This window comes from Notothenia rossii, assembly GCF_949606895.1.
Source record: "Notothenia rossii genome assembly, chromosome: 2".
Classification (NCBI taxonomy): Eukaryota; Metazoa; Chordata; class Actinopteri; order Perciformes; family Nototheniidae; genus Notothenia; species Notothenia rossii.
Genome location: NC_136904.1, coordinates 18491198 through 18518821, shown reverse-complemented (window position 1 = coordinate 18518821; position 27624 = coordinate 18491198). Strand labels below are relative to the sequence as shown.

At 39.4% G+C, this 27624-nt stretch overlaps 2 protein-coding genes and 1 long non-coding RNA gene across 13 annotated transcripts in view; 1 reads left to right on the top strand and 2 right to left on the bottom strand.

Annotated features, from left to right (window-relative positions):
* The first annotated feature begins 753 nt into the window (after window positions 1–753).
* LOC307029944 lies at window positions 754–25653 on the top strand. Of its 2 annotated transcripts, none has more exons than XR_013805452.1 (4): window positions 754–1034; window positions 21335–21501; window positions 24742–24868; window positions 24955–25653. It is a non-coding gene; the product is annotated as an uncharacterized lncRNA (long non-coding RNA). The 2 variants fall into 2 exon arrangements; XR_013805453.1 differs by having other exon boundaries at window positions 21335–21510.
* Window positions 8152–14723, bottom strand: rassf10b (Ras association domain family member 10b; the record flags this gene model as incomplete). 3 transcript variants are annotated; one of them, XM_079666646.1, is made up of 4 exons in its annotated part: window positions 13670–14723; window positions 10169–10220; window positions 8789–8901; window positions 8152–8594 (listed from the first exon to the last, which is right to left on the bottom strand). In XM_079666646.1, exons 1-3 carry the CDS (start codon window positions 14624–14626, stop codon window positions 8822–8824), a joined length of 1089 nt encoding a protein of 362 aa, XP_079522772.1. In that variant the 5' UTR covers window positions 14627–14723. The 3 variants fall into 3 exon arrangements, with proteins under 3 accessions (XP_079522772.1, XP_079522771.1, XP_079522770.1); XM_079666645.1 differs by lacking the exon at window positions 8152–8594 and having other exon boundaries at window positions 8848–10220; XM_079666644.1 differs by lacking the exons at window positions 8152–8594; window positions 8789–8901; window positions 10169–10220 and having other exon boundaries at window positions 13322–14723.
* Window positions 17563–27624, bottom strand: part of tead1b (TEA domain family member 1b) — a 41889-nt gene continuing 31827 nt past the window's right edge. For 5 of the 8 annotated variants that reach the window (XM_079666116.1, XM_079666118.1, XM_079666120.1 and 2 more), the window contains 8 exons: window positions 26145–26276; window positions 25834–25880; window positions 25664–25722; window positions 24928–25052; window positions 23592–23765; window positions 21778–21918; window positions 21519–21671; window positions 17563–20601 (listed from right to left, as the gene is read on the bottom strand). In XM_079666116.1, the coding sequence (XP_079522242.1) occupies window positions 20488–20601; window positions 21519–21671; window positions 21778–21918; window positions 23592–23765; window positions 24928–25052; window positions 25664–25722; window positions 25834–25880; window positions 26145–26276 (945 nt within the window). In that variant the 3' untranslated portion in view covers window positions 17563–20487. Of the gene's footprint in view, window positions 20602–21518; window positions 21672–21777; window positions 21919–23591; window positions 23766–24927; window positions 25053–25663; window positions 25723–25833; window positions 25881–26144; window positions 26277–27173; window positions 27186–27624 lie in introns of all 8 variants that reach the window. The other 3 variants (XM_079666115.1, XM_079666117.1, XM_079666119.1) reach the window with 1 other exon arrangement.

Genomic DNA, 27624 nt, shown 5'->3' with positions numbered 1-27624 from the left:
ACATCTTGTTATATAAAGCAAGCTCTCTGTTAAACCTTATTGGGAACCCGCGTGCAACAACTGTGTCTTTCAGGAGTGAGTCATAAGGTACAAAATATTTTGGGGCATATCGGCATGCCGCGACATTTTGGTTTTGTGGAAAGTTTTGTATAAACAAATACTTTTTTTGGCCCCTTTCACGAGATGACTCTTGTTATTGTCCAAATACTGGTGGACACTGTGACTGTAATGAAAGATTTTGAATCACATTTTATCTGATCAAACACTAGTCAAAACGAAATATCGTGGATGCTTTTTATCCACATATAAATGCTGGTCATCCCTTTTGTATTTCTTCTCATCTGACTTAACAGATTTAGTTAATACACCCAAGTAGCCTAATAGAAATTATGTGATATTTTAAATGAATAATGTGTAAGAATACATGTGGAAAATGTACTGCATACCAAAGCATGATTTCTTCTGTAGGCTACTCAGTGACCTGTCCTTGTTTCAAACAGCCAGCAGAGAAGCAGCAGCCGGTGACCACCTGACAGGAATGGAAATCCCAGTCTATATGTTTTATTAAATCAAGAATTCAAACTGTCATTTTATTTTTGTCAAATCAACAGACACTTCGTTTTATTTTCACTGCCATGCCCTTCCCAGTTTCATTTAGTTTAAATATAACCTCAGATTCAAGTATGTGTGGTGACAAAGGGTATTTTCTACTAAGGTGAGCCCAGGTGAAACTGATTAAATACTAATTATCAAACCCTTGGAAGTGGTCACGGTCACTGTTATGTGTATGGAGAGTCTAGATGTCAAAATAATGAGGGAACTGTAGCACTGGCCAAGCAGAAATGTCACTCTCACGTTGGCAACCACCTAGCAAATGTTAGCAAAGATGGAGGGAGGATATGAAGAAATGGATTTGTTTGTTTGTGAACATAAAATTACCATCACAGCAACAAGCGAAGTGGGATTAACATGTCAGATAATTTGATTTATTTACCTCCATGAAGAGCAGGAAAGTGGCCTTGAAATCAAATAAGGTAAGTTGTGGACTCTGCTGTTTTTTTTGCGTTTAACTTGCTTTGTGCTTGGTGATGTTATGGATGTTATATTCTTGTTTGTCTCGACACAGTAGCTGGTGAGTTGTTGCTGCTGACTTCCAAAGTGAAATAAGCACCAAAATAGCATTCATTGGTTATTCAGTGATTTGTGACTGAGCCTGTGTGCATAAGGGCTGCTAATTGTTTGTGCTTGTATGATCCAGCTATGCTGTACTTTACTCTACCTTGTATACTTGAAGTCTATTTCATGCATATAACTAAAGGTGTAGCTATAAGTCATGTATTTGATATGCACTGGTCACTTTTCAACACTCATATCTGTAGATGGTTTCTAATCGGTTCTGGTATTTGAGTAAAGACTTGGTAGTACATTACATTGCATTTAGCTGACGCTTTTATCCAAAGCGACTTACAATAAGTGCGTTCGACCGACAAAATACAAACTTGAAGAAAACAGAATCATATAAGTACATCAGGTTTCATAGAGCTAAAACATTTCAAGTGCTACTCAACTGGCTATAGATAAGCCGGTCCTTTATTAGTATATAAGTGCTTTGTTAGTAATTCTATCGCTCGAAGTGGAGTGGAAAGAGATGATTTTTCAGTCTGCGCCGGAAGATGTGTAAGCTTTCTGCTGTCCTGATGTCAATGGGGAGCTCATTCCACCATTTTGGAGCAAGGATAGCAAACCCATAGTAGGCCTTCTCTAGGCTATGTGAAGCTTAAAGGTGGGGTATGTAATTTATTTCAGAAACACTTTTTCTTATATTCCATGGAATGCTCTTAACATCCCGATAGCAATGAATATATTAAATGCTTTGACAATAAATACAAAAAAAAAAGTCCTCTGTGGAAGCCATAGTAGCGCTGTAAAAAGCACGACCAATCATTTTAGCCGGCCTGGGTAAAATAACTGGAGGGCCTACCTGCCTGTCAGCCTTCCATCTGTGGACAAACTTATCTCGTGCCCTCATTGGTCATGTGTGCGTTCTTGTGTGTTGGAGGAGGGGCTCTGTAAGGAAGTGGCAGATTTTTTCAGTTTGTTGCAAATTCTAGCGCACTCGAGCTGGTTTCTCCAAAATGACCTACCCCACCTTTAATTTATCAAGGGCAATAGTAGTTAACTATATTTTGGGATTTCTGGTTTTCAACCATTTCTTGAAAATCAATTAAACAATTACTTGAACATGCAGATTAAAAATAAACATTAGTCACTTATTTTTGTATGCCATAAGAATATACACAATACACAAATGCCATTTATTTATGAATGACATTTTTGTTTGCTTTAAGAATGTTTTGTAGTTGGCTATATGTACACCACCATAGCCTTTTTTTGCTAAAATTACACATCGTCTTACTTAATGACTTATTAGTTTCAAAGACCTCTCTGGCTTCTTTACTTGCTAAAATGAGCGCTTGGTTTTAAAGTGTATTCATTCTGTGGGTTAAATATGGAAGAGCATTCCACTGATTCATATCTTAAAGGCAGTCCTACAATCTATCATTAAGAAATATATTTTCATATTTGAGTACACTAATATTAGATCACATAAATGCCATGTAGTAAACAGAATGAAGAACCCTCACAAGAACAAATGAAACACAAAACTGAAATATTAATTTAATATTGATCCCTGTTAGGTGTCTTCTTTCTGCATGTTTTAACCATAGACTGTACTCGTAGTTCAGTTTGTGTTTGGGTTCACACAGATGTCCAGATGGCTGGTTTCCATGACAACACTTTTCGCAGACGCCACCTTTTATCCTTTTGAGGAGGTTTGCACTTGAGTGTCAAGAGTGCTCTCCTGCCTGCACATATTGATCCGGCAGACATTCCTTATTCTTTATGTGCACACTGAGGAGCTGTAATTGTTTTATTTAAATGAGGAGCAGCTTACTAGCATTTCTTCAGTCTGTCCTTGAAGCTTAAAGGAATTACATTTGTATTGTGCTTTTTTACGTTTTTAAAAAGATATCCTATAAGGAAATGGATATTTGCTTCTATGGATATCTTTTTTGATTTAGAAACAAAGAATAAGGAATGGCATCAGCAAAAGATGGAAACTAAGAGACTGGCTGCTTTTCTGTTCTCACAACTGTACAACTAATAGAGTGAGAATTTCAAAGAGAGTGAGTAGAGACCTCACTTCAAAGTCTGACGATATGATCTTTGATCAGCATCTCTGGAGATATTTGCTGAGTGGCCTACAAGGGGAAGGACCAAATTGCTTTATAGGTATGGTTCTGTAGCTGGTGTGGCTAAAATGATTTCTGTGGGTCGGATTTGTTGCTCTATTTTTGGAATAGTGTTCAGCATTACAAAACTCATCTGGGGAATGATTGTGGTTTGTTGGAGATAGGAGAGAACCTGAAAGGACATTTCATTTTGAAATCTTATCAACAATGAGGCTGCATCTGTCTTTTCCATCTTTTCATTTACTTTTCTTGACCGTAATGGCCCTAATATAAAGTTTTAAACTTGCAGTGCTTTTGCTGTTTCATTTAGCATGTATTATGGTGAAGGTAATGTTCATTGCTTCTGTTGGTGTGCCAATTCACAAAGATATTATAGCACACAACATGCTCTGTACGCCCTCTACCACCCAGGCTCAATCTTTTAGGTTTATAATTGTATCAAAATTAGCCAAAAGTAAAAATAACTACCATCGGCCGTTGATTCCAAAGCCTGCCCTGATGTGATTTATATTCGGCTGTAAATTGTTGTTGACATCAGACACTCCTAACCCAAACTTGACTTGTTTTTCTGATGGTCACACGTCTGGTTCTGGAGGCAGACATAGTTCATGTTTTGAAGACTTGTTAAACAATCAGTATCAAAGAATGTGGTAAACTCTGGCCTTCAGACGAGCTGTGCAGGCACTGTGTTGTTGTAAGAAGGACTTTTCGAGGTCAGATATCACACCAGTGGCAAGCTGTGCCTGTGTCAGGTTTGTTTTAAAATACTGATAAGTCAAATGTAAATATGCACCAGCAGCTTCTCCCCCTTCTTCTTTGCAGTTAAAAAGACAAAATCAGTTCATACATTTCACCGTGTTTATTGTAACTTGGTTGTCTCATGTACAAATAAATTGTTTGATATGTTACTGTTAAACAAACATAAGTGGTGTTGCCTCTGTATATTTGTGCAACTTAAGAAGTAAACATAACAAATAAATTACTTTGCTCTAGTCCCTTTTTCTCTTTCACACACAACGCAGAGTCTGCTGGCATATTCCAAGTCTTATTAAATTATAGATGAGAATAACAAGTCACAATGTTTCACGTTATGTTTGTGTTATTGCTGTGTAGAAAATGGATTTACAATAAGCAGATTTGTAATTCCTCCATCTGAATCCTGCTCTAGACTATTAAACTGAGGCAGGCAGCATACATCCTTACTATGATGATATGTTAACTTTTATCCCAAACCTGAACATGCAGTTCTGCAAAAAGAGCAATTGGCTTTATATACGATATTTGGTTTTCCATACTCTCTACAAAGTTAATGGCATTATCTTCACTGGAGATGTAGTTTACTTTCATTATCTAGTCTCTGGATGAACCCTGCGCTCGGCCCAGAGCGCCGCCAAAGACGAGGATGAGCCAGACATGATGAGTTGATTATGACTGAACTGGGTGACAAACTGTAAACTTTCCTATCCTGATTATAATCAGCGTTTACTCTCCCAGACTAGTTATCTACAGTGACTAAGGGAGTGTATCATCAGGGACAGTACCAGTGTATGGCATTTGTGTTGCATAAATCCCAAACCAATGATATTCAAAAGGTATGATGTCGTTGTGTCCCTGGGCAAGACACTTCACCCCAAATTGCTCCTGTGGGGATTCCCCACAGTATTGAGTATGTAAGTCGCTCTGGATAAAAGCGTCTAACAAGTAACATGTAATGATTTAATTAATGGAAAACTTGGCTCACAGTTTCATCAACAATGCAAAGTAAATATATATAAGATACAAAAATAAAAAAACAACAATACAAATAGTGCAAACTCAGGACTATAGCATTCTTATGATCTGTGGTATGAAACTGTCCCTGAGTCTGGTGGTTTTAGTCCTGATGCTGCGGTACCGCCTGCCAGACGGCAGCAGACAGAACAGTTTGTTCCTGGGGTGGTGGGGGTCTTTGATGATCCTGTGGATCTTCTTCCTGAGTCTTACGGTTGAGGGCGGTCCAGCTGCCGTACCAGGCCGTGATGCAGCCGGTCAGGGTGCTCTCTATGGTGCACCTGTAGAAGTTGCAGAGTGTCCTGGAGTCCATGTTGAATCTCCTCAGCCTGCGGAGGAAGAAGAGCCGCTGTCGAGCTGTTTGTGTGATGAGTCCATGTCAGGTCCTCAGTGATGTGGATACAGAGGAACCTGAAGACTCTCTCCACAGTAGTTGCGTTGATGGCGATGGGGGCATGGTCCTCTCTCGGCTACTTCCTTATGATAATAAGGAAACTTACAGGGACTTCTAAAAATGCATGTGAAGAAGTTAATGCAATGAAACTGATGTTATTAATAGCATCTTTGCTTTTCCTGCTATTATCAACATGCCTGCTGTGTAAGAGGTTGTTACAGATGCTCCTGTCCAAATGTTTTATTATCCTTGCATTGTAAAGGTGCAACATAATCAGAAACTTGCTACATCCTTGTTGTTTGATCCTATTTCAGTCTCCACTGCACACAATGTTTTTGTTTCAAGAGGAGAAATGGTATGACCCACAAAGTGCTGCAACACACCCATTCCCATTGTATGTGAAACCAAACGATCCCATTAGATGATAAGGAAGGGGTTACAGCAATTGTTCTGGAGTAAAGATCTTATGATTTTTTTTTTTGTTGTTGCCTAGAGCAGAGTCTATTCACTTTTATGGAGAGGAAGATAATTCATTTTATTTCACAAACACCCAGACATCTTCGTGAGTTTTGATGAAACGGATACACCAAACACACCCTCTGTTATACGATAAGAGATTGTCTGTGTGTTGTCACAGAAGATAAATATAATTTACCTATTGCTCTCTTTTCATCATTTAAGGGTGTGGCACCTTTTGGCCCTGACAACCAGAAGCTGTTAAACACTTGTGAAATGCAATTTGTGTATTGTGGTTATAGACTAAACCTTAATACACTATTTTATTACATTTGAATACATTGGCCCCAAGAGAAGCCATGCAAAGAGTCATTGAGAGTCTGCTTAGAAGAGCTTGCTTATGAGGGAGTTAAAGAAGAGCTTCTACATCAAACTGTATTCCAACCGAACAGATTTCCCTGGCTTTCTAGGATATTTTCGTAAAAGATATGCTAGCTGCAAAGCTCTTGAGAGGACAGTTGGTCCACCACTTTAGTCCGGATTAAAACATTTCGCCTGTTGGATTGAAATTCCAAGAAAGACATCTTCCTTAGAAATAATCTTGATGACTTTGGTCAAAGGTCAAATTTTTTAGTTATACAATCCATTACATTCTTATACTCTGCATTTAGTGCAAATTAGCAAAAGTTAGCATGTTCTCATTTACTCTATTACTATTGTTATTATTGAACATGGTATAGTATTGTATGCTACAAAGCATGTTAGCATTCTGGTTTTGACCGTGTTACTGTTTAAGTTAGCTTTTAGCTAAAAGCACCCCTGTCCCAAATACATCCTCAGAGCCACTCTCATCACCATTGCAGACCGCTGTGGTCTAAGACCACACATCTAGTGATGCTGTTATCTTTCAAATGTTTTCCATAAACAGTTAATGATTCCTGAAAAGCATGTTTTGAAGTCTTCTTAACACAAACTTAGACAAGTGAACACCCTTTTTTTTCCTGCCTGTAAAGACATCCCCCTAATCCCATCCGAACATATTTAAAGCTTATCTTCCCCAATTTGAAAGTTAACAAACCCTAATCTCATGCCAATCACACACTCACTGAAGTCATGCACTGTAATGAGCGTCACTGAAGAGCCATGCAGAGGTGGAATTTGTCGCGCAGGGAGAGTGACATCAAAGATATTAAGTATTAAACGCACTCTGATACTAGATCTGTCTGCTTTTGTTTTATTTTTCCTCAGGACCTTCTGTTACAGTATCTTCTTTTTGACACCAGTATTTTATTGTGCTTTTCTAATGTTTGGTAAATAAAAGGCAGCCCTGCACACTCAGTGGTGATCCTCTGAAGAAGCTTACTGGAGGGTAATGAGCCTGCTGTTGACAGATCTGGGCTGTGTCAGCTCCTACAGGAGGTGACAGGCCTTGAGGGTCTCGGAAAAAGGTTGTACAGTATCCCACAGGCGAGGTCCCGGGGTCAGCACCCGGCATTACAGGATTAACACACCTGCCACCGGCACAAAGAGGTCTAATGAGCGCACACTGGAGGCCCCGGTCTGCGAGCAGCAGGCCAAGTGCTCTGAGTGGCTCACACCTCCGCGCTCACATTCAAGTCCTGGCTCTCGAGTCAATACCTTCATTAGTGACTTCATGGCAGGTAGCTCTCTGATGCCGGACAAAGGAACAACAGGAAGACAAAGTGACACATTCCTGGGAATTAGAACATTCCGGCTCCTTGTGCCATTAGAGGAAGTTCATTTTTTTCTTGAAAGAAATTTGCTTTGCCAACAGAAAAAACGAATACATTTCAGTTTAATTAATTACACAAGTTTGAGGTAGGTTGACATATTTCAACATATCAGAGGCATTATTGTGACTAACACATTTAAGGCTTGAGTCTTGAAAGTTGAAAGCAACAGACCAAAGATTGAAATGATTCTAACAAAGTGTGTGTTTGCTTTGCTTGTTGTGGACATTCTTTTGCTGCACTATAGTTTCTTCATATGCTTTGTTAACAGCTATCTTCCATTCATCGCACAGATGTCTGAGGGTATTATCTGTCAATCAATTAGAAACAGCATAGTCGTATTTTTGGTTTACATGAATAGTGTTGACCATAAATAAACAACATAGAACATTTGTCACCCATCTTTTGGTCTTCAACGGCAAATACAAAAAAGAAAAACTGTCCAGCCAATAGAACTTCTGTGGTTGATCGTGATTTATTCAGAAACTCAGATTCTTTATATTAAAATGAATTTGTGCATGGCAGTAACACAGTCTCTTACAAAGCTTCCTTTGAATTTGACCCCCTGGTAGATGGCCCTAATCAGGTTATAATTGAATCATCAACACAACACCTGCTGACATGTTGAAGTCATCACTGAAGAGGATAATCTTGAGTGTCATTTCTTCATTTTACGTGGAGTTGATCCATGGGAAGAGTCCAACAGATCTTTATGGAGTTAACTGCAGGTGACATAATGATTTAGAGGCCGTGCAGAGACCTAGGGGCTCCTGCTGCTCTCGGACCCCCACATGAGACCCTCTGCTCTGTCCTTGAAGATCCAGTGTTGGGCATCCTGCTGCTTAAAGTGTGTTTCCTTCGCCGGCTCCTACGTCCCCACCGGTCACCTTCATGACCTCCAGGGCAGAAAGGGTCAGATGGCAGCGATGCTTCAGTAACTTTAACCTCTGATAACGTGACCTGTGAACCCTGTGATGACCCCAGGACAAAGACTGTGACATTTTCTTTGTGAGGGCTTGGCATGTTTTTGTTAGTGTGCACAAGGATGTGGGTTGTACATGTTTAAAGACATGCCAGGAAGTTGAAATGAAAGACATTTATTTTTGCGATATACTAATGCGATAACAGACGCAAAGAGGCAGGCTGCTGGAATTATGACTGACCTCAAAAACATGTTCCTCTTTAATTATGTCTTCTCAGCAAAATAGTTTCAGAGAAAGACCCTTCAGATTCCTGAGTTGAGTCTCGAGTGGCTCCAGTGGGCGACTCTCCACCTCTGAAACAAAAGACAAGGAATGTGCTCATGTTTTTCTCTGAGAAAACTGTACACATTACATTTGTGCTTGTCACATGTAAGAGAAAAGCCTTTTTTCCTATCAGGTCAGGCTAATTTATGGCTTTCTGTGTAACAAAGTGTTGAATGAAAAGAGAGACACGTGAGAGAGCGGAGTACTGCTGTATGTCATTCACAGGGTGTGTAACACAGTACTTCCCCTTGTTTGAAAATGATTCTGCCCTAAATTCAAAGGACAAGGACACTTAAGATGGCTTGTATGTGTGATTTGTGGATAGACGTGTTATGTCTTTGTGATGACCAATTTGAGTGACAGGGCATCTTTTGCAACCTTTTTGGAATATTAAGGCCACACTCCTACAAAGAGCTGTTGAAGGGTTAAGAATGTTTTATAGTTTTAGATGAAATGTCAGAATGAGGTTATAGGATGCAGTTTCAATGGTAACATGTTATGATGTGTCATGTTAACGTTTCTGTTGTCCAACTTTCCAAGGATGTTAACATCCTCACTCAGTGGACAGTGAAACAGGAACTGAATTGAAATCTGTGTAATTGCTTGTCACGAGTGATTTAAAGACAAATACTTGCCTTGTTAGAATCTGTCTAAGCTAAAGAACTTCACGTTGACAGTAGGTGGTTTCAGGCTGCTGACAGGATGGAGAGATGGGCTTCTGCCTCTCCTGGAGGTAATGTTATTCCTGCTGTGAGGAACTGTGTTACACCTGCTGCTATGGCAGTGGATTAACACAGCAGGTGGATTGGTTTATGAGATATGGACAGTATCTGAGTCCATTCTTAAAAACACAAAAACAAGGTTGCTGCAAAGCAGAGTAGATAGTCCAATACATGTTATGGCAGATCTAGGGAAACTGAGAGTGCATCGATACTTTCTTTCATTATCATTCTCAGATTTTTCTCAATCTTAATGACTATAACTGAAACTTAAATAATGGCCCTCAGAAAAAACTTCCATTAATCCAAAAGTTGAATGACAGCAGATTGATCAGCATCTTCTTTGATAGAATAATGGCATTTTTGAATGATTGTGAATTCATCATCTCTGGGTTTCAGGTTGGATGCAGTTTTAAGGCATCATCTTTTTTCATTTACAATTTTGACATTTTGTAAATATAAAGCCATAATAAAAACATCCGTGTGATGCAGCCTTATGTCATGACAGAGGAATGTGTATAGTATGTGTCCAAGAACTCACCCTCAATCTCTACCCTGGAAAACACAAGGTCCATACTCATCCTTTTCCTTTTGTGTCCTTTTGAAGAAAGCTTTCTGGGCGACCTCATCTGCAAAGCAAGACAGAAACGAGTCACTGCATATAGAAACATCAGAGCTCTGAAAATGAGCAGCTGTGGACCCATTAGTTAACATGAGCCGCCTGCAGCCCTCTCCAAAAGCAGTTATCTGCTTCAGTGCACACTGGAGCTGTTACATTTTTAGTGGCTGATGCGCTATAGGTTAGTCTGTAGTAAAATGCTTCTAATGGCAGCTATTCTGAAATTACTGCTCAAATAGTTGTTTCAATTTACTTTAATCACAAAACAACAGGGCTCCGATTTCGCCAGTGTTTATCCGTCTGGACGCATTTTAAATATATATTACGTTGAGAAACATAGATATTTGGCATCAGTAGGTTAACTCGTAAATACACCTTCATTTGATAATATTAAAGGTGGGGTATGTCATCTATTTCAGATAAAAAATGTTGTTATATTCCATGGAATGTTCTTAACATCCCGGTAGCAATGAATACATTACATGCTTTGAGAATAAATACATAAAAATCTATAGAAATATCATCTATGGAAGCCGTGGCGCTGTAAAAAGCACAACCAATCATCTGAGCCGGCCCGGCTAAAATAACTGGGTGGCCTACCTGCATGTCAGCCTTCCACCTGTGCACAAACTTATCTCGTGCCCTCATTTGTCATGTGCGCGTTCGTGTGTGTTGGAGGAGGGGCTCTGTAAGGAAGTCTGAATGAAGGGGCAGATTTTTTTCGGCTGCATACTTTCAAATTCTAGCGCACTCGAGCTGGGTTCCCCATTCTATACCCTACCTTTTAAGCTATTAGAAGTGGCTAACATTTAAGTTACTAAAAAAGGCACAATTCACATTTACCATGAATATTATTTTGCATTTAAATCTTTTTTTTTAGCTGGTGTGCTTAGTGTCTGTACTGTGAACATTAAATGTAAAGTGTCTGGAAGCAATTACCCGGAAAAAAAAGTATACAAATGTTACTGACAAATCACAACAAAGTTTTCCTTCTTACTCTTTTTTGCTTCATTTATTTTCTCAGCTTTGCATCTTTTTCCCCTTTTTAAACTTTGTTTGACGCCACCTGATGTTTGTTTGGCAGATCATTTACATATTAACCTATGTCTAGATGACTGCTCATCATAATGAACATAAGAAGTTTTCTGTCAATAATTTGATAATAAACAGAAAGTGTCTGAGGAGTACCAGAGTAATAATATAATTGCAGTACTAAACAAAACCAAACCCCCATCACTGAGTACAATGTGAACCCAGACTTTACTCCAAGTGGTTCTCCAATATTCACACATGTGACCGTTATGAAACAGTTTCTCTGCACAGTCACTGTATATGCTGAGAAAGCATTTAACATCTATTCTCCTTCGTGTGGTTTCGAATAACTCAATACACCTTTAAAAGTAGGTAAACGGCACCTGGGAGACAGGAAGTAATGTATACTTTAGTCTCGTCTTGTGTATCACTGTGTATTCGGAGAGGGTTTATTGAGGGTGGAAATTTAAAACTCTTTCTAATGCTATCAAACGTTTTTTATTCTCTCCCGCTGAGTGTGGAAACTTTTTCTGAAAGGCATGAAATCAGGAAGGAGCAGTAGTATCAATGTGTTTATAATGGAAAGCTTTTTAGTTGCTGCAGCAGGGATGTTACGTCCTGTACCGTGTTGAATATAAACACCGCATCTTTGTTTATTTAAAAAGGCCTTGGACAGTGTTTCAGGGTGTATCAAACTCAGAACTGTGTCATATGGTGTCATGGTACACAGCTATAGTCACAATATACTTGTTTGTCTACATGTACAGGTCTCTGAACTTGTTTATATTTATTAAGGACTAACTAGCTTCTGAAAATGTACAAGCCTATTTTGGGAACACAATAAAATGCCATGAAGGACTCTCAATCATTAATATGGATGTATATTGATCAATCCTTTTTTCACTTGATGCCAAACATTTACCATTATCACCTGCACTGTACTGATCCCATAGCAATGCTCGCTCTTTCCCACAGTTCACTTTATGAAACTCTTATGTATAGTAACATGAAGCAGGCGGAGGTAGACATTTAATTGGAGGCCTGCTGTGACTGAATGAATGTGACTGAAAGTGGAACTAATTAATAAAAACGTTTATTTTTGTAATTACTTCCTCAATAAGCACTAACTTTCAGTAATACGTGGCAGTGTTTATTAATACGAACAGTGAAGAAGAACAGCTTACTGCTTACCAAATATACCTCATATTATATCTAATTTGATGTCAGGAGTGAGAGGGAGTGAAGGAAAGACAATCAAAAACAAAAGAGAAGGAACTTTTTTTCTTGACCACAGTGACTGTGTATTAGGCAGGGAAACTGCAGGACATTTATGAAACATAGGGGGCAAACATTTTTAACAGCTGGCAGATTAAATGTGGAGACTTAGTGCTGCTGTTCCAAAACTCTGAAAGGCTCTTAAAAACTACACTGAAGAGGTTTGGCTGTGAAATGTTTTCTCTTAAAGTTCAGAAGCAATTATTCTGAGTTAGGACACATCATGGGGGATGAAGCTGCAGTGCGTCTCTCTATCAGACCGTCTGTGTTGTCTGTGCCTGATTTGCCGTCAGACGTTATTATGACTTCATGATTCACTCATTCATTTTACTCTCTCACAGTGTCTGGGTCACAGTGCAGCTCACAATCTGCAAATAAAAAGCTTTGAGTGTGTGTTATGTGTATTGACATAGGCTCTCGAAATCATCTGCCTCAAAGTATTTGTGGCACATTTATGCTTTTCATCTCATGTCATCTCTTAACATTGCCCCTTTGACTGGAACATTTTCACAAATCTGATTTGGGTCATTGCAAAAAGAAACAAGTGAACTTAAGCTTAAAAAACAGCATTTATTTTTGATGTGAAAACAAATTTCTTAAAAAAACAAAGACGGTTGTAGTTCTTCACAAGATGTTAAAAAAATATAGGGATATGTGAGTTGCCATAAGAACAGTTTCTTTTAAAAACACCATATGAAAATCTCAGTTGTCATCCATGTTTAGAAAAAAGTCAATAGGATCCCTGAGACTCTAGAAAGTCCTTTTTGATTCTAGTTGAAAACAGCCTGTCCATCATGGTACACCCTAAACCAGTGACTCCCACACTGGGTGGATGTCTGAGTCCTGACTGTGCAGGGAACTTAAGCCAGTGTCCGAGTCGTCGTCGTTCCCACTGTGAGATTTGGACAGACCCCTGGCCTGCTCCACCCACTCGTTTTTGCTCATCATCATCATCCCCATCTTATCTTCTGTCCCAAGGCTGCTGCACCCATCCTCACTGCCCGTCCCTGCCTCTATGCCCAAAGTGTTCACTTTCTCCAGCAAATCCCTCATCTCCTTCTCCCTCGCCCCGCAAATCTCCTGGGTCAAATCTAAATCGCTCCTAATAGCTTCTAAATCCGTGTTGAGGCGCATACCAATGTATGAACTCACATCTAGCTGTGTTCTGATCCTCTCCTCTTCCAAAAGCAGCTCGTTCTCTGGTGCTGTGAAAGCCTCGGAGCTGGGGGCGGACGGTGTGTCTTTGCTCTGCAGCTCCTCCGTCCTCCTCTGCATCCAGCTGTGGTTCAGCTCCTCCTGCATCTGCACCGTGTAGATGTCTATCAGGGCTTCCTGCTCCCACAGCTCCTCTTGTAGTCTCACCACCTCCTCACAATTCAGGACATACTCTTCAAACTTGGCCAGAGTCTCAGCTGAACACACTCTGTCTCCCTTTGTCTCAGCACCATCCACTAAATACGTGTCCTGCACATAGTTAACTCCATGTCTCTTAATTCTGTCAAAATGCACCGTTGCCTCGCACCTGTCGATGTCTGAGTCCAGCTCAGTGATCCTCTGGACCTGCTGGCGGATCGTATGATCCTGAGAAATCACAACATGGACCAAAGTTTCCATCTTTTCCGCAGATGACGCGTCTCTCTGCGCCCTCTTGTTGTTGATCTTCTCCAACTTTCTGAACGCTTTCCTGACGACCCGACGTTGTTTCTCAGGCGGGATGCCACCCATGGGAGACCGCGAGTTGCCCTTCGCGCCACAGGGGCTCTGTTTGCTGAGCACCACGCGCGCCTCTGCGCTCCGGGCTCCGTGGTTCGCCAAAGATGCCTCGTTCTTCACCAGCACGAACTTCACATTCCCCTGCTCCTCTCCCCACGCGAACCAAAGCCGGAAAATCTTTGTTTTGTTCGGTAAAATCCTCTCGAAACCTCTCCATTTCTCCACGATGCAGTAAGACTGCGGGCATGCAGCTGTGGAGAGGCCGTGTTGAGAGTTCTGGTCCTCCAGAAGCACTTTGACAACATCAGCGCAGGTTGTGCGCTTTGACAAGCCGAAGACGAGCTTCTCCTCTCGGCAGACCCACACTGATATCTTACTCTCCTCCGGCTCCATCATGAATGTCTGCTAAACCCTATTTCTTATCAACAGAAATGAGAATTAAGTAGTTCTTAAAATAGATTTAAATCCGCATGTCTGGAGAAAAGCGCAGCTGTGTCCATACTCATCTCCTGTGCGTGCATGCGCGCTGCGTCCCAGACGCATGAGAAGTTTCTGATGGAGCTGCGGGTTTAGAGAGCACCATGTGGGCGTCTGTACTTCAGAGGCCATAAGGCACGATTTCGGTGTGTTTATGCTGTTCCCTCTCATGAGACTGCCTCTGCTGTGATCACATGACCAGGTCTCAGAAACCAGTTGCTATTTTCTTTGGCTTGTTTAGCGCGCTGAAGTTTTGGATATTTGACAGACATCCAATCCGGGTCCAGCAGCTTTTTCTGCCTTTTCAGAGACAGTCTGCAGTCAGAGCATCGTTAGCTCACAGCCGAGCCTTACCTGTTCATTACAGGGTTTCACTAGTAGGGACCAACATTAAATTACTGTTTGATTGACAAAATCAATGTTATTTTCAAAACCTCGGTGCCAACTTGCCCATAATGGAGAACATTCTGCTAAATATCCTTTAATTAATGTCTTGTGTGGCACAATGTATGGCTTGCTGATGTGTCATGAATACATTTTACAAGATTATTTTAGATGATCATTTCAATTTTTTATAGCTTCCATGTCATGTGACGAATCCAAAGCGGATATTATTATTACTACACTTGATGCTTCTTATTGGATTTAAGTGCTTTTTCTATTTCTTTATGAACATTTTGGTTTTTTCATTCCAAGTAAAAAAAAAAAAGGCTCCATACCACGTGACACAACACCTCCAAATCAATGCAGCATTGTATTATTACACTGGACGAGTAGTACACCTATTTTGGAAGCTATTGCAATTTATTTATTACTAATTTAGCATCATTCAACCTTTTTATATAGGCAAATAAACACAACCAAGTGTATTAAAAACACATTTTTTTGTCATTCAAAGTGTACTTAATTGATGGTCCCTAAGTGAATCTCTGGGGTATAAGAGCGTTATCACTATGGGTCAATATAAGCTGTTTAATATTTGGATGAAAATCACAAGATACTGGGCAGTATATATACAGTAAAAGAAAGCTGACACTTTTAAATGATGAACACATTCACGTATAAATCCTTTTTGATGCAATAATATTAATTATTCAGAAATTGGCTGTTGTGAATATTTCATTAAATGAGTGTCTCACTTAAAACCCCAAATCATGTTGTAACCTTAGAATGAGCTCTCCATATCCACAGTACATACAGAGCGGGCCCCTTTCACAGCTGCACCGTTTGTAAGTAATCTGAAGTAGCCTACGTTCCGTTTGATAAGGATGGTCTCTGAGAGTCAAGGTCCTGAAAGATATCACAGTACCGTTTTCCACTAGCAGGCCTGTTACTTGTAAACGGAGCGGTGAGCGAATTATTCGAATATTCACTTGGTTGCATTCCTAACCTGCAGAGTGTGTGTTTTCAAGAATATAGAACAACTAGGACTGAGAAGCTGAGTATTACTGCCTCAAGAGGCAGTAGGAAATATTTAAAAACAGATTTCATATATTTTTTTAAAGGATATAAAAAATGTTGCATCGACCTTTATCTTTTGAATGCATCCGATCCAGACACAGGATCTGATTCTTTACGTTGCAAACTAGAAAAAAAGAAGTCAAATATTGAAAAACTGTCATCTAAGGCCAAACACTGTTTACTGCAGAGCTGCCACTTCCTGCAGGGATCCAGGCTGTGTGGCAGAGACACAAATAAACTACAGTGGAGCAGCGGTGACCTTCTGCTGGATTACGCTTTACTGTTTAGTGATATAAGTATTCAGGGTCAGTTTGCTTCTGTGGATTTATATTCGATTGTATAAATGTCACATGAAGATTATAGAAAGAATAGTTTTGTATAACTCAGGAGTGCTAAAGGAGATTGTTTGACTGATTTAGCAATATGATTTGTAATAGGGAATGATTGAAACATCAATCACTTTATCATTAAAAAAAACCTTTTATAATGATCATGGTGATCCGTTTCAAAGAAGGATTTGTTTATTAAGTCTTTAGAATACCTTTTTTAGGCCGAGACTTCTCTGCAGCACCACGATATGTATTTCAGAATGACATTGTACTCGGAGTATGGAGTGATCACTCGAACTCAATAGATGACCACATGGTGGAGCTGTGCACTCGAGTCTTCTCTTGGTCCATGGGCACTGTTGCTTTATTGAACTCTCAAGTATTTCTTCAAACATCCAGCAGGGACGATTTTGGTTTTGTGCTCTTTCACTTTTTTAGTCTGCTTTCAGTGTAAAAAGTTGCCTATGTGAACCCTTTTTTTAGAGCTTTTACTTCAAAACCACAGGAACATCCTGGTATAATTCCCATATTACCTTAAGGGGAGTTTTAAAATACGAGCTTTACATTGACAACAACCAAATATTAGTTACTGATGTTGTCAGTTTGTTCTCATAAAAGTTTATAGACAGCTTAATGATGGGCTAATATTTGTTTAGTTGACAAACACAATATTCTCCGATACCAGATAAACAGGTCAGAATAATTATTATCACTTAATCTCTAAACTGTTTCTGCTTTCATCGATTCTGATTACACTGTACATTTTAGTGCTGCTGTACAATATGTTATAGTTTAGTATTCATTGGTTTTCTTTAAATGTTGAAGGAAGATCATTATGCAGTTAATTTAAAATAAACAATGTCTCCCTCTGGTGATGTTTCCTGTAACTACATTAGTGTACTTAACATATATATTGTTTTACATGTGACCCAGGACCACGGTAACACATAAATACAGGAACAGGCTCCACCTGCTGTTGGTGGGAGGTTCCTGCAGTTTAAGAGTTAAGTGGTGCCTCAATGCACACAGTCATGTTATACTACTTTCTTAGTGACAACAAAAGAAGGCAATATATTTTTTGATTTATTTAACTCCAATATTGCATACATACAAAGTATCTAGAAAGCTACAAAATATCTACTATTGTCAAGAAGGCATCATAATGTTACGGAGCAAAGACAAGACCATATGCAGAACACAGAAACATAGCAGAGCTTCTTTCTCTCCTTCGCTCCAACACTTTACTGTCCTGGAATACGAAAAGATATCACACATCTGTACCAAGAAAAGCTAAGATATAACATTTTGTACAAAGCACCTTTTTACAAAAAAACAAGTTTGCACACAAAACCCAAACGTGTGTATGACAACTATACGTGAGCTATGTGAAAAATAACGTTAAAGCCACCATCGGAAAATGGTCATAAAACAAAAAAAGGTACCAGTACCTACTCTTTCGACAGAATTACAAATAACAAGAGCTAAACTGCTGATATGTTTGTAGCATGATTCCTCGAGTCAGCTATTTAATGTGCCCATTTTACTCCAAATGGTCCACCGGGCGCCACAGAAGGCATCAGTCCTGCTGTTCTGAAACGACAGGTCAAAATGTACCAGCAGTAGGCTACAGCAGCAACATCATAATCATGTTATTAGGCTTGCAATATACAGACAATGTCATCACAAAACCAAGTACAACTGTATACAAGTACAATAGGAAAACATCTCGATAAGTAATCAATAAATGTGAACAGATACTGGGTAAACATAAGAAAAGAAAGTCCACCGTGTCCACAGGACTGTGGCAAAACACTGAATGATTTAACTATAACTGCATTCTCCAGAGACATTGTCAGCAATTATTTAGAGCTTCTTCCATTAAAATACTTTAGATGATTATATTTATTTTAATAAAAAACAGCTAATGTTTGAGTAGCTATGGTCCTTAAAGTGAAAAGTATTAACCTTGACGGCCTCGTCCACACCAGCAGTTTTGAAAAACTAGTTTCTGAAACAGCTTTCCAAAACATTCTTATAAAATTATTCGTGTACTGTAGAATAAGTGTTAAATAAAAACTTGTGTCTAACCTTTGTCGACATCACGGCTGTTTCTGCAAGGGGACATTATATTTCTGTTTTTTCACAGGAGAAACATACTTCCAAAAACCTTTTTTTAAAAACACTTGAACCTGCAAGTGTGCACGAAGCAAACAGCTGTGGTGTCGACATCCTGCATGCAGTCAGCAGCTGTACGTTATCAGCAAAGAAATAGGTTTTCTTTAAATACATCAGTTGTGAAATCAATTAGTGTGATAGAAATGAATATATCCTTTATTTTTTACCACTACCCAGATCTCCTCCTGCTGTCATCACAGTCCTTTGAAAAGGCAAAGCGGTGATTGGTTTCACTTATGTCTAATTTTTTGGTCTAGCAACATTTAATTTAGTAATTTCTCTTAGATTTCTTTGAAGTAGGACATTTTAAACCAAAGGCACTTCCTTGCTACCATGCAGCACAGGACAAAAGATCGACTGTATCTCGGTATTTTTGGTCTTCTACGACGGGAAAGGCAGTCAGTCTGTGTTTTTATATAGATCTTGTAAAAAAGGCTGATAACTATCAAACCTGTTACAGCGTTAGAGAAAACAGTTGGAGCTTAAATTTGCAAACTTAATACAACATAAGTGTTCTGCCTTTTAAAATCAACACAACTGTATTTCTAGGAGTGTACCAATTATAAGAAAACAATTTCTCAGGATGTGAAGATGTACCAAGGAATATATGGCGGTGAGTTATTTTTGTTTAATCTACAAACTGATTTCAGACTTAAAAGCAAAGGGTAATGTCAGAGGGTATTCTAAGGCACTGTACATCTACACTTTGGCAGATAGTATTGTGGATTTCTTTTACGCAAACATATAGAGTTCTTTAATCACAGTTTAAGTGGCATCTTTTGGAGTTGTCACAGCTATAACATGTTTAAGGCTCGGGATCGGCGTAGGCCACAGAAACATGGGAACATAGTGTGAACCTGAAGGCAGCACCACTCTGGCTGGGAGTCTTTACACTGCGATCCCAGAGGGGAACGATATTTGAACTGAACGATATGGAGCTTGCCTTATATCACCAAAGCAAGTCCAGGAAAGGGTACAAAGTGCTTTTGGACAAGTTGATACTTTTTGAGTACTTTCACCTGTCTAAAACCTAAAAACTCTCCTATTTGTTGTCTCAGAGAAAATAAATGTTTGCAGCACAGAGATGCTTAGCATTGTGAGACAGTTTAAGACTTCTATGATGCAGATGCAGGCTAATGTTTGTAGTGTGTTCACAGTGCATTCTTTCTGTTGTTAGTGTCTACGACTTGGAGTGCTTCATGGAGATACATGTACTACTGAAAGCAGAGTTTTTTTTTTAAAGAAATACCTGTAATTCTGTCATATTTGTAACTACTTGTTGCAACTGTCTATGTGCTAATGTATGTTGTGTCAGTATAGTTTCTTTGGGAAATCTATTAGCTGTGGCTGCATGTCTGTATATCTACAGTATGTACGCTCACAAATGATGAACTACAGACACACTAAACACACTCAAACAAATTACACAGACCACATCCGGCCACTCAAAGAAAAGGCCAGCATCCTTTTTTTTCTTAGTTTACGCAACAAAGTAGAACAAGACGACAAACACATTTCCATTTACTAAATGAATCTAGTAAATTCTTTAAAAACGGCCACATTTATACCCAACAGAGACCAAGATAACATTTTAAGAGAGAATTCCCGCATTTAAACATAAAACAACTGTACCGCAATTCACAGCTGCAGTCAAATAACAAACACTTTAAATTAAAACACATTCATAACAACTGACTTCACCCGATACCATGACCAAAAAGCATTGTAGGTGTGACTTTCAGGTAGAGGCACTGCCACTTGATTGACGTTGGTAAATCCATGAAAAGAGGGGGCAGGGGGGGGGCTCGGAGCCTCTCAATCCTTTACCAGTCTGTAGATGTGATGCTGGGCTCCGTGCTCGCTGTTTGAAACTTCAAACACACACGCCATGCAGAGCAGCGTCTCCTGGGTGTCCCTGTTCGTCACCACCTGCAACACAACGCACAATTTAAGGACTTAATACAATTTCAAAAGTCAGCAAAAGCTCAGGGTCCTGTTTTCTGATTTCAATCTTGGAAGTTTACAATGTTTTTGTATATTTTTATGGGTTTTTCTTTTAAAAAGTTGAATCCTTATACATTTTCAGGAAAGAATGGTGCTTAAAACAATACTAAATACACTTTAAAGTAACTAGACATCCGTCTGTTAATGTTATATATTTTAAAATACATGCATCACCGGGAATACGTGTGGTAAGCAATGGATGTAAATGTGTTGTATTAATAATCATTCATGATGAATATGCAGCATAATGTTAGTTATTGGGTGGACGTCCCTTTTTTATTAAGTAAACTATTTTATTTAGTGGCTCTTAAGACATTACTTTTGAAGATTACCTATCCATTTTTTAATAGATCAGTATTCATAATCAAAGTAAAGAAATATAAGTGCAGATCTTCAGACTGAAATGTGTCATTTGTGGTTCCTCCAGCAGACTTTCTAAAATGCTTTTCTCATTAATCTACGACCATCCTCTCTAACATGGTGCTTTTGGGGAACACTTCTTAAGGTAGGGATGTTCAGCCTTGGTTGCAATTTTACGTGTAAAGATCTCTGACTGTCTCTTTTTTTGTTGTTGCTGTCTTAGAAGTGCTGAAAGACCCCATGTGAGGGCTAATAACGGGGGTTCCTGCCACCTCTTATCCCCCCTTTCCCCCTGCAGATAATGAGCCTCTTCACACTGTGTTTCATCCCCTGAGGAATGAGAGCAATGTAAGATCAGCGAGAGGAAGCCTTCCCAAGGCCCTGCGGACCCCCACCCCCCATCTGGAGCCACCAACACACCCTGACAGCAAAGAGAAGGAGAAGAATGGGATCCCGCCCCCTGAGGTCAGCGGGGTGATTACCAATAAGATAGTGAAGTTCTCCAGCACGCTGTTCATCATATATTTCTCTGGCAGATGTTTCAGTTTATGGATGAAGTTGATCATGTATTCACACATGGGAGACCGGCTTATCCGGTACACAAAACGTCCGTTCTCAAACCGCGCATATTCAGTCTGAAGAACAAGAGGAAAACAATTGATTAATTATACAGAATGTTTTTAAAGCTAAAAACTCCACACAGCCATTGTTCAGTAGGAATGAACAGATTTGTTTCCGTACCTCTACTTTCTCAACCACCTGCTTTCCAAAAGAGCAGACCTTTGTTGAACACGTTATGGTCATGTTCTCCGAGCTCTCGTACTGACTCGAGACTCCGTAGAAAGATCCGGTTTCATCCTGAATGTTGCAGTTCAGATCAGCCTGGGAGCCGGAGAAAAAACATTTAGTTGCAAGAATTATTTATAATTTACATGAATAAACCACACATAAATGGTAAAAAGAGGTAAATGCAATGTATTAAAATTGTAGGGAGTGGCAAATATTCTTTTATTGCCATTTCATACAAAATGTAAAAAGAGTAAGCTAAGAAGTTAAGTAAAAAACGAATAAGTGATGAGCCAGCACTCAAATGTAACTTATTAAGGAATTATATGTACAGAATGAACTACATCCTTATTTCATCACAATGCAACCGTATATCTGCACTTCACAACAAACCTTTGTGTAAGGACATTATTTGGGGAACAACCATCAAAACCATTGATTATCATAAAGGTCTCAGAAATAAATGTGAATTACCTGTAACACAGCCAATGGAAATGTGAAAATAATCATCTGTGAGCAATTAACCCCATGCAGAACAAAACCTGATCAATATTTAAAAATAAATAAACGAAAATAATTTTTGAGATCCTTGACCAAAATATATTAGTTTTACTTTTGAAAATGAAAATAATAAACTTGCCAGCGCTCTCTGGTGTACAAACTAAGTCATTTACAGAAAGTTTACTGAAATATTAGCCGGATGATTTTTGACTACATCATTTTAAGTGTTCCCCCATAATGCAATGGTTGTTGTCTGGCGGGGAACTATAAAAAAAAGGAAAGCTGAAACAGCACCGTTCTAAGAACACCCAAGAAATATCTGAGAACTGCAGCAATAACAGAGTTGTGTTTCTGATCACTGGCTGGAATGAGCTCTTTTAGTTGTGATTTTGGTCTTGAACAGCTCCATATTTCTTGAATACTTACAAGAGAGACAACATATAAAGGTTAGTGTTTTAGTTCTGTATACAATAGGTATGTAGTGTAATATGGAACATTTGTTTTTGGCCTTTTTGGACTAAGTCAAAATGTGGTTTAACTGCTGTACAAAAATGTGTGTTTTTAGTCCCCTTCTTAATCAAGAGTTGTTGAAATGAACATGCAAATCGCACATCAAATAAGAATATCTCAAGTACATCATGTAAATGTGTCCCTTTTTGGAAGCGAGATTCTAAAGAGGATTAAATGAAGCTGCGTTAGAAGACTGATATACAAGGTTGAACTGGCCTGCTCCCGGAGGGCAGCCTTTCTCTGCCCTGAACATCCTGTTCATTAGGGATACAAAAAGAGGAGACGTCCTCCTAAAACATTCTCCTCCTTCATTAAGCAGAGCAGTTATACATTCATTATTGTGCAGATTCTGTCTTTCATTTGAAATGTAGATTGGTCGGTCACTTCAAAAGGAATTTGAGGGGACTTGGTCCAAGTGCATACGCTCCTACTTTGTTGGCTGCCGCTAGTTAGCATTTTGCATCAGGGAGGAAATACATGCAATGTTTAAACAGCCATTAGGAGTGCAACCAGGTCACTCCATTGTTTGGAGATATTACATTGAATTAGCGAGAGCTTTGATCAAACGCTCTCCTGCTATGCAAGTCCAAATATAGCAAAGTGCATTCTGCAAACATTAAGAGAGCAATCTTCTCTGTGTACACTGATTACAGCCAATCACTGAAGACAGACCTGATTCTGCCATCTAACATGTCACAATGAGATTATTACTGATGTGTGTTAAATTCAGTTCAGCTGTTACACTGCCTCACACTCACCCAGAATTTTATTAGGAAGAAGGAATTCTGAGGACCTTTTCCATACAGCTCCTTCAGTCCTCCTTTCTTTTCTGGGAATTTGTCATAAATCTGACGAATGTCCACCGACTCCAGCAGGGCGTCACTGTAGGAATGATTTGTCTGTCCGATATGTACAAATAGGTGCTTGTTGTACTGAAAAGAAACATACATTGTATTAGAAAACATACTTTAAAAATATGGGGTTATTTAAAAATGAACATGATTTCATTAATATCCAGAGAATCATCAACACAAAAGGTTCTGAGACACAATCCACCTATGGCAAGTGGGAACTCAAATGGGATTGTAACATAAACCCTCATGTTGATAACCCTAGGCAACATGGCTTTTTATTTAGCTCTTAGGTTGTATGGTGAGTGTACACATTAGGAAAGGGCATTCTGCACCAGTGAAGCCACAAACAAACCAATCTGCTCTTTAGTATAAACCCCAGCTGGGAATGCCAGACTGCTTCACACTAATTCTATAAACCTTTATTACATTTTTTTTTTTATACAGACAAGAAAGCCATATAAAACACAAATCTCCATCTTTCTGACCAAGATAGATCTAACCCTTCACTCACATAAAAAGCAATATTTCTGCATCAAAGGCAACTACAATCAAACTGAATTGCCAATATGGAATGAAAGGTAAGTGCTTTACCTAAAGAAGATATTAATTTGTTCTACTCAGTCAACAGACAATATTTGGATTTCCTTTCACAAAGTGAATACAAATGAAGGTCTGTTAGACCTCCAACCCACGATATGAGCCAGAAGCGGATCACAGGATAACATGTTCACAGGTTTGTTGTCATGTGGCGCTGCGCTTCAGTCTAAAAGCTCAGAGAGCAGCCTCTTCAATGTGCCTTTAGGGCAAAGGCAACACATTTCAGGCATTAAGCTGAATGGAAGATTTCTGGCTGTTGCCATGTGGCATTGATACAACCACAAAGTGCTTAGCATAAGGTAAAGAAATATAAAAACATTGCTTAAGAAACCAAGAAATGTGAGACGTGAAGGAGCTGATTTGAGTGTGGACCGTCTTGCTGAGTCTGTGGCATTAATACATTTGTAGCAAGCCTTGTAGGAACTGATTAATAAACACTTCCTCATTATTTCTGCAGGTTTTCAGCTGTGTGTCCCTGCAGGCCAGGCTTCGCCCCTCTCGGCTTGTTTTGGCCTCCTCGCAGCTGACTCTCTGCCTGGGAAACTGTCCCAGTGTATTCATAGAGGAGGACTGGAGGATAAGAGGTAGGAATGAACGCCATGAGATAGGGATATTTCATGCTCTGGGATAATGCTTCACTCACTGGGTCTTGGTCTCTCTGTTGCTCTAGGAAAGCGGAGAACTCCACCAGATGGAGTTTGGATGTACCGATGGAGCGCCCCTGCCATGCTGGTGCTGTGGGAGCTGGAGCTGATGTGGGCTCGTAACCTGCAGAAACACCAGAATAATAATAATGCAATACAACAGGGCTTTATTGGGATGACCACATTTTAAACATAGTGTTGCCAAAGCGTTCCGGACAAGGCGTTATAACGGAACCAAAATTAACACTAAACATAAATGTAAGATGTTTCCGGTCGTTGGGATGCTTTACAGCAGAAGCAGGAGGAAACAAATAAACTCCTGCTTTATCAAAGATCTTGTTTGAGACGTTTCAAGGACATACATGTTTTTTTACTGACAACATTCCCGTTTACTTCAAACAAAAACAAGTAAGCAATTCAGAAACTTTAGAAACGATATGAATTAAATCGTTTTTTCATGTCGCATACAAATAAATATTGATGAATCATACTTATGTACGCTTCGTCAATATTTATTTGTACTCCCATTGTCTCAATGAGACAGATGGTTTGCTTTCCGACTTTAAAGAGGAAGCATCTATGTTTACTTTTAGACAGGATTGTCCGCTTACAATCAATCCTAATTCACAAAAAATGAATAAGAATAAATGAGTGGTCTGTGCATGTTTTGTGAATTAGAATTTGGATTTTTCGATTTACATTTTGGGTCAGTTTTTTAATCAGGTAAATGCTTACTTGAAATGGTTGTTGTGACTGGCTGGATTGGATAGGCTTGCTGAGTGAAAGGCTTTATACTGGAACAGAGAAAGACCCAGCGTTAGTAAAAGAAATAAACATTATTAAAACACACTATATTGCATTTGATGGTTTTTAGTGTACATTTTAAGTTTAAGAACAATACTTACTCTTGTGAGGATCCTGGTTGACCAGCTGATATCATACCCTGCCATAACTGGAAAGTTACATATATTAATAGACACCAAAGAACAAAGCAGCAGCTGTTAGCAACCAGATCAAATGGATCTCAGCTCAGTGTTTAGTGGATGTAGTTATCTTGAATTGCACTCCTTTTGATCGTGTGCTTATCTGATAGTGTCAGTGTTGCAAAGCTGTGGTGTGTAATGAGATTTGGCGTGGGTGACGGTGTGGTTGGCCTCTCGGCGGCCCGGGTGAGGCTGGACAGGATGGATCAATAGGGTGAGTACGAGGCTCTTACCCCTGCTCCGGGGAAGGCTGGGCGCGGGAGGCCTGGCAGGCCCAGCTTGTTGTGAATAGCCGTGGCAGAGACGATCTGAGCCGAGGACATGGAGGCCATGCTCTGGAGGGCTTTGTCCTTCACGGCTTGGTCCTTTAATAGCAGTCACAAAAGGCTTAGCGCTCACACAGAAGGGGGAGGGGGGCATGTTGCAGAGGTAGCAACAAACAGATTAAACACCACATTAAAAGCACCAGCGGCCTCTCGCAACAGTCCACTGCAAGCAGGTTAAAAGAAGATGCATCACTATTTAAGTGTTTTTGCAGGAATGTGCCTAACACTGACTATTGAATTCCATACAATTCAAAAGCTGTGGTATGCACTTCAATGAAAGTTTACTTGTTGACTTATCTACAAATACAATTATTTTGAAAACTCATTCAGCAGCACTTACTGTATCAAGGCTGCATTTGTCTGCATTTCAAAAAAAGTCATCTAAACATTGTAAAGATTTACAAAGTAAGACTGAAGGACGCCACTGCTACTTGGTTCAGAGGATTTCACAGCTTCAGCTAGTTCCTTTTTTTCATTTATTCTGTTTTTAATTATCATCAGGGTATATTTACTACATTAATTTCAAATGGCCATGCTTAGTTAATGGAATAGCAACTCAGACACAAAACCCTTCAGAATTTGTTGTTGTTTTGGATGTTGTCTTTTGTTAATGTGCTTTCACAAGCTCTTTAAAGTCTTACTAAACCTGCTTAATTCAGTGCATCTGCAGAATAAACTCTTAAACACAAGCAAACTCATGCAGACTCAGTGGTGGTCGAAGCTAAAGGTAAGCATGCTGGCAACAGATGATGGTGGAGCAGAGTCGAGCTACAGTATGACGACGGTATGATGACACAAAGGGAAAGAGACAACACTAAACTGGGAAAACACTGAGCAGCAGCTACCGTGTCACTATGGCAGGAGCACACATGCAATACTAGCAGCTAAAGGACAAGGCATGCCAAACAGCATCCCAAACAACAAATAAATACTCACCATGTTTGTAACCTAAATGCAAACAAACAAGGTTTTAATGTACATCCATTTAATATGAGTTTTCAACCCTATTAAAAAAAAGTCTAGCATTACACAGTACATAGTAAAACACACATTTGTAACAAACACTTAAAACCAAAGGATTACGATTTGTTTCATTAACAAAATATCCTTAGGTCTCTGTGGTGACATTTTCACAATCTGATCAGTAGTCATCACACAAAACAACAGAACAGTAACGTAATGACGGTAATTTCACTTAAATGCAATAGACAAGACAAGGAAGAGCAGGTCTTCATTGATGCCCCCAGAAAAAAAAGGCACACTTATTTCTCTTCGCCCCTGAACTCTAATTTACTTTAAATGAGAAAACACAGGGATTCATACAAAAGCTGTCTGTTTTTCTTCAGACAGCCGCATGTGCCCTTGAAAGATCAGACATTCATTTCTG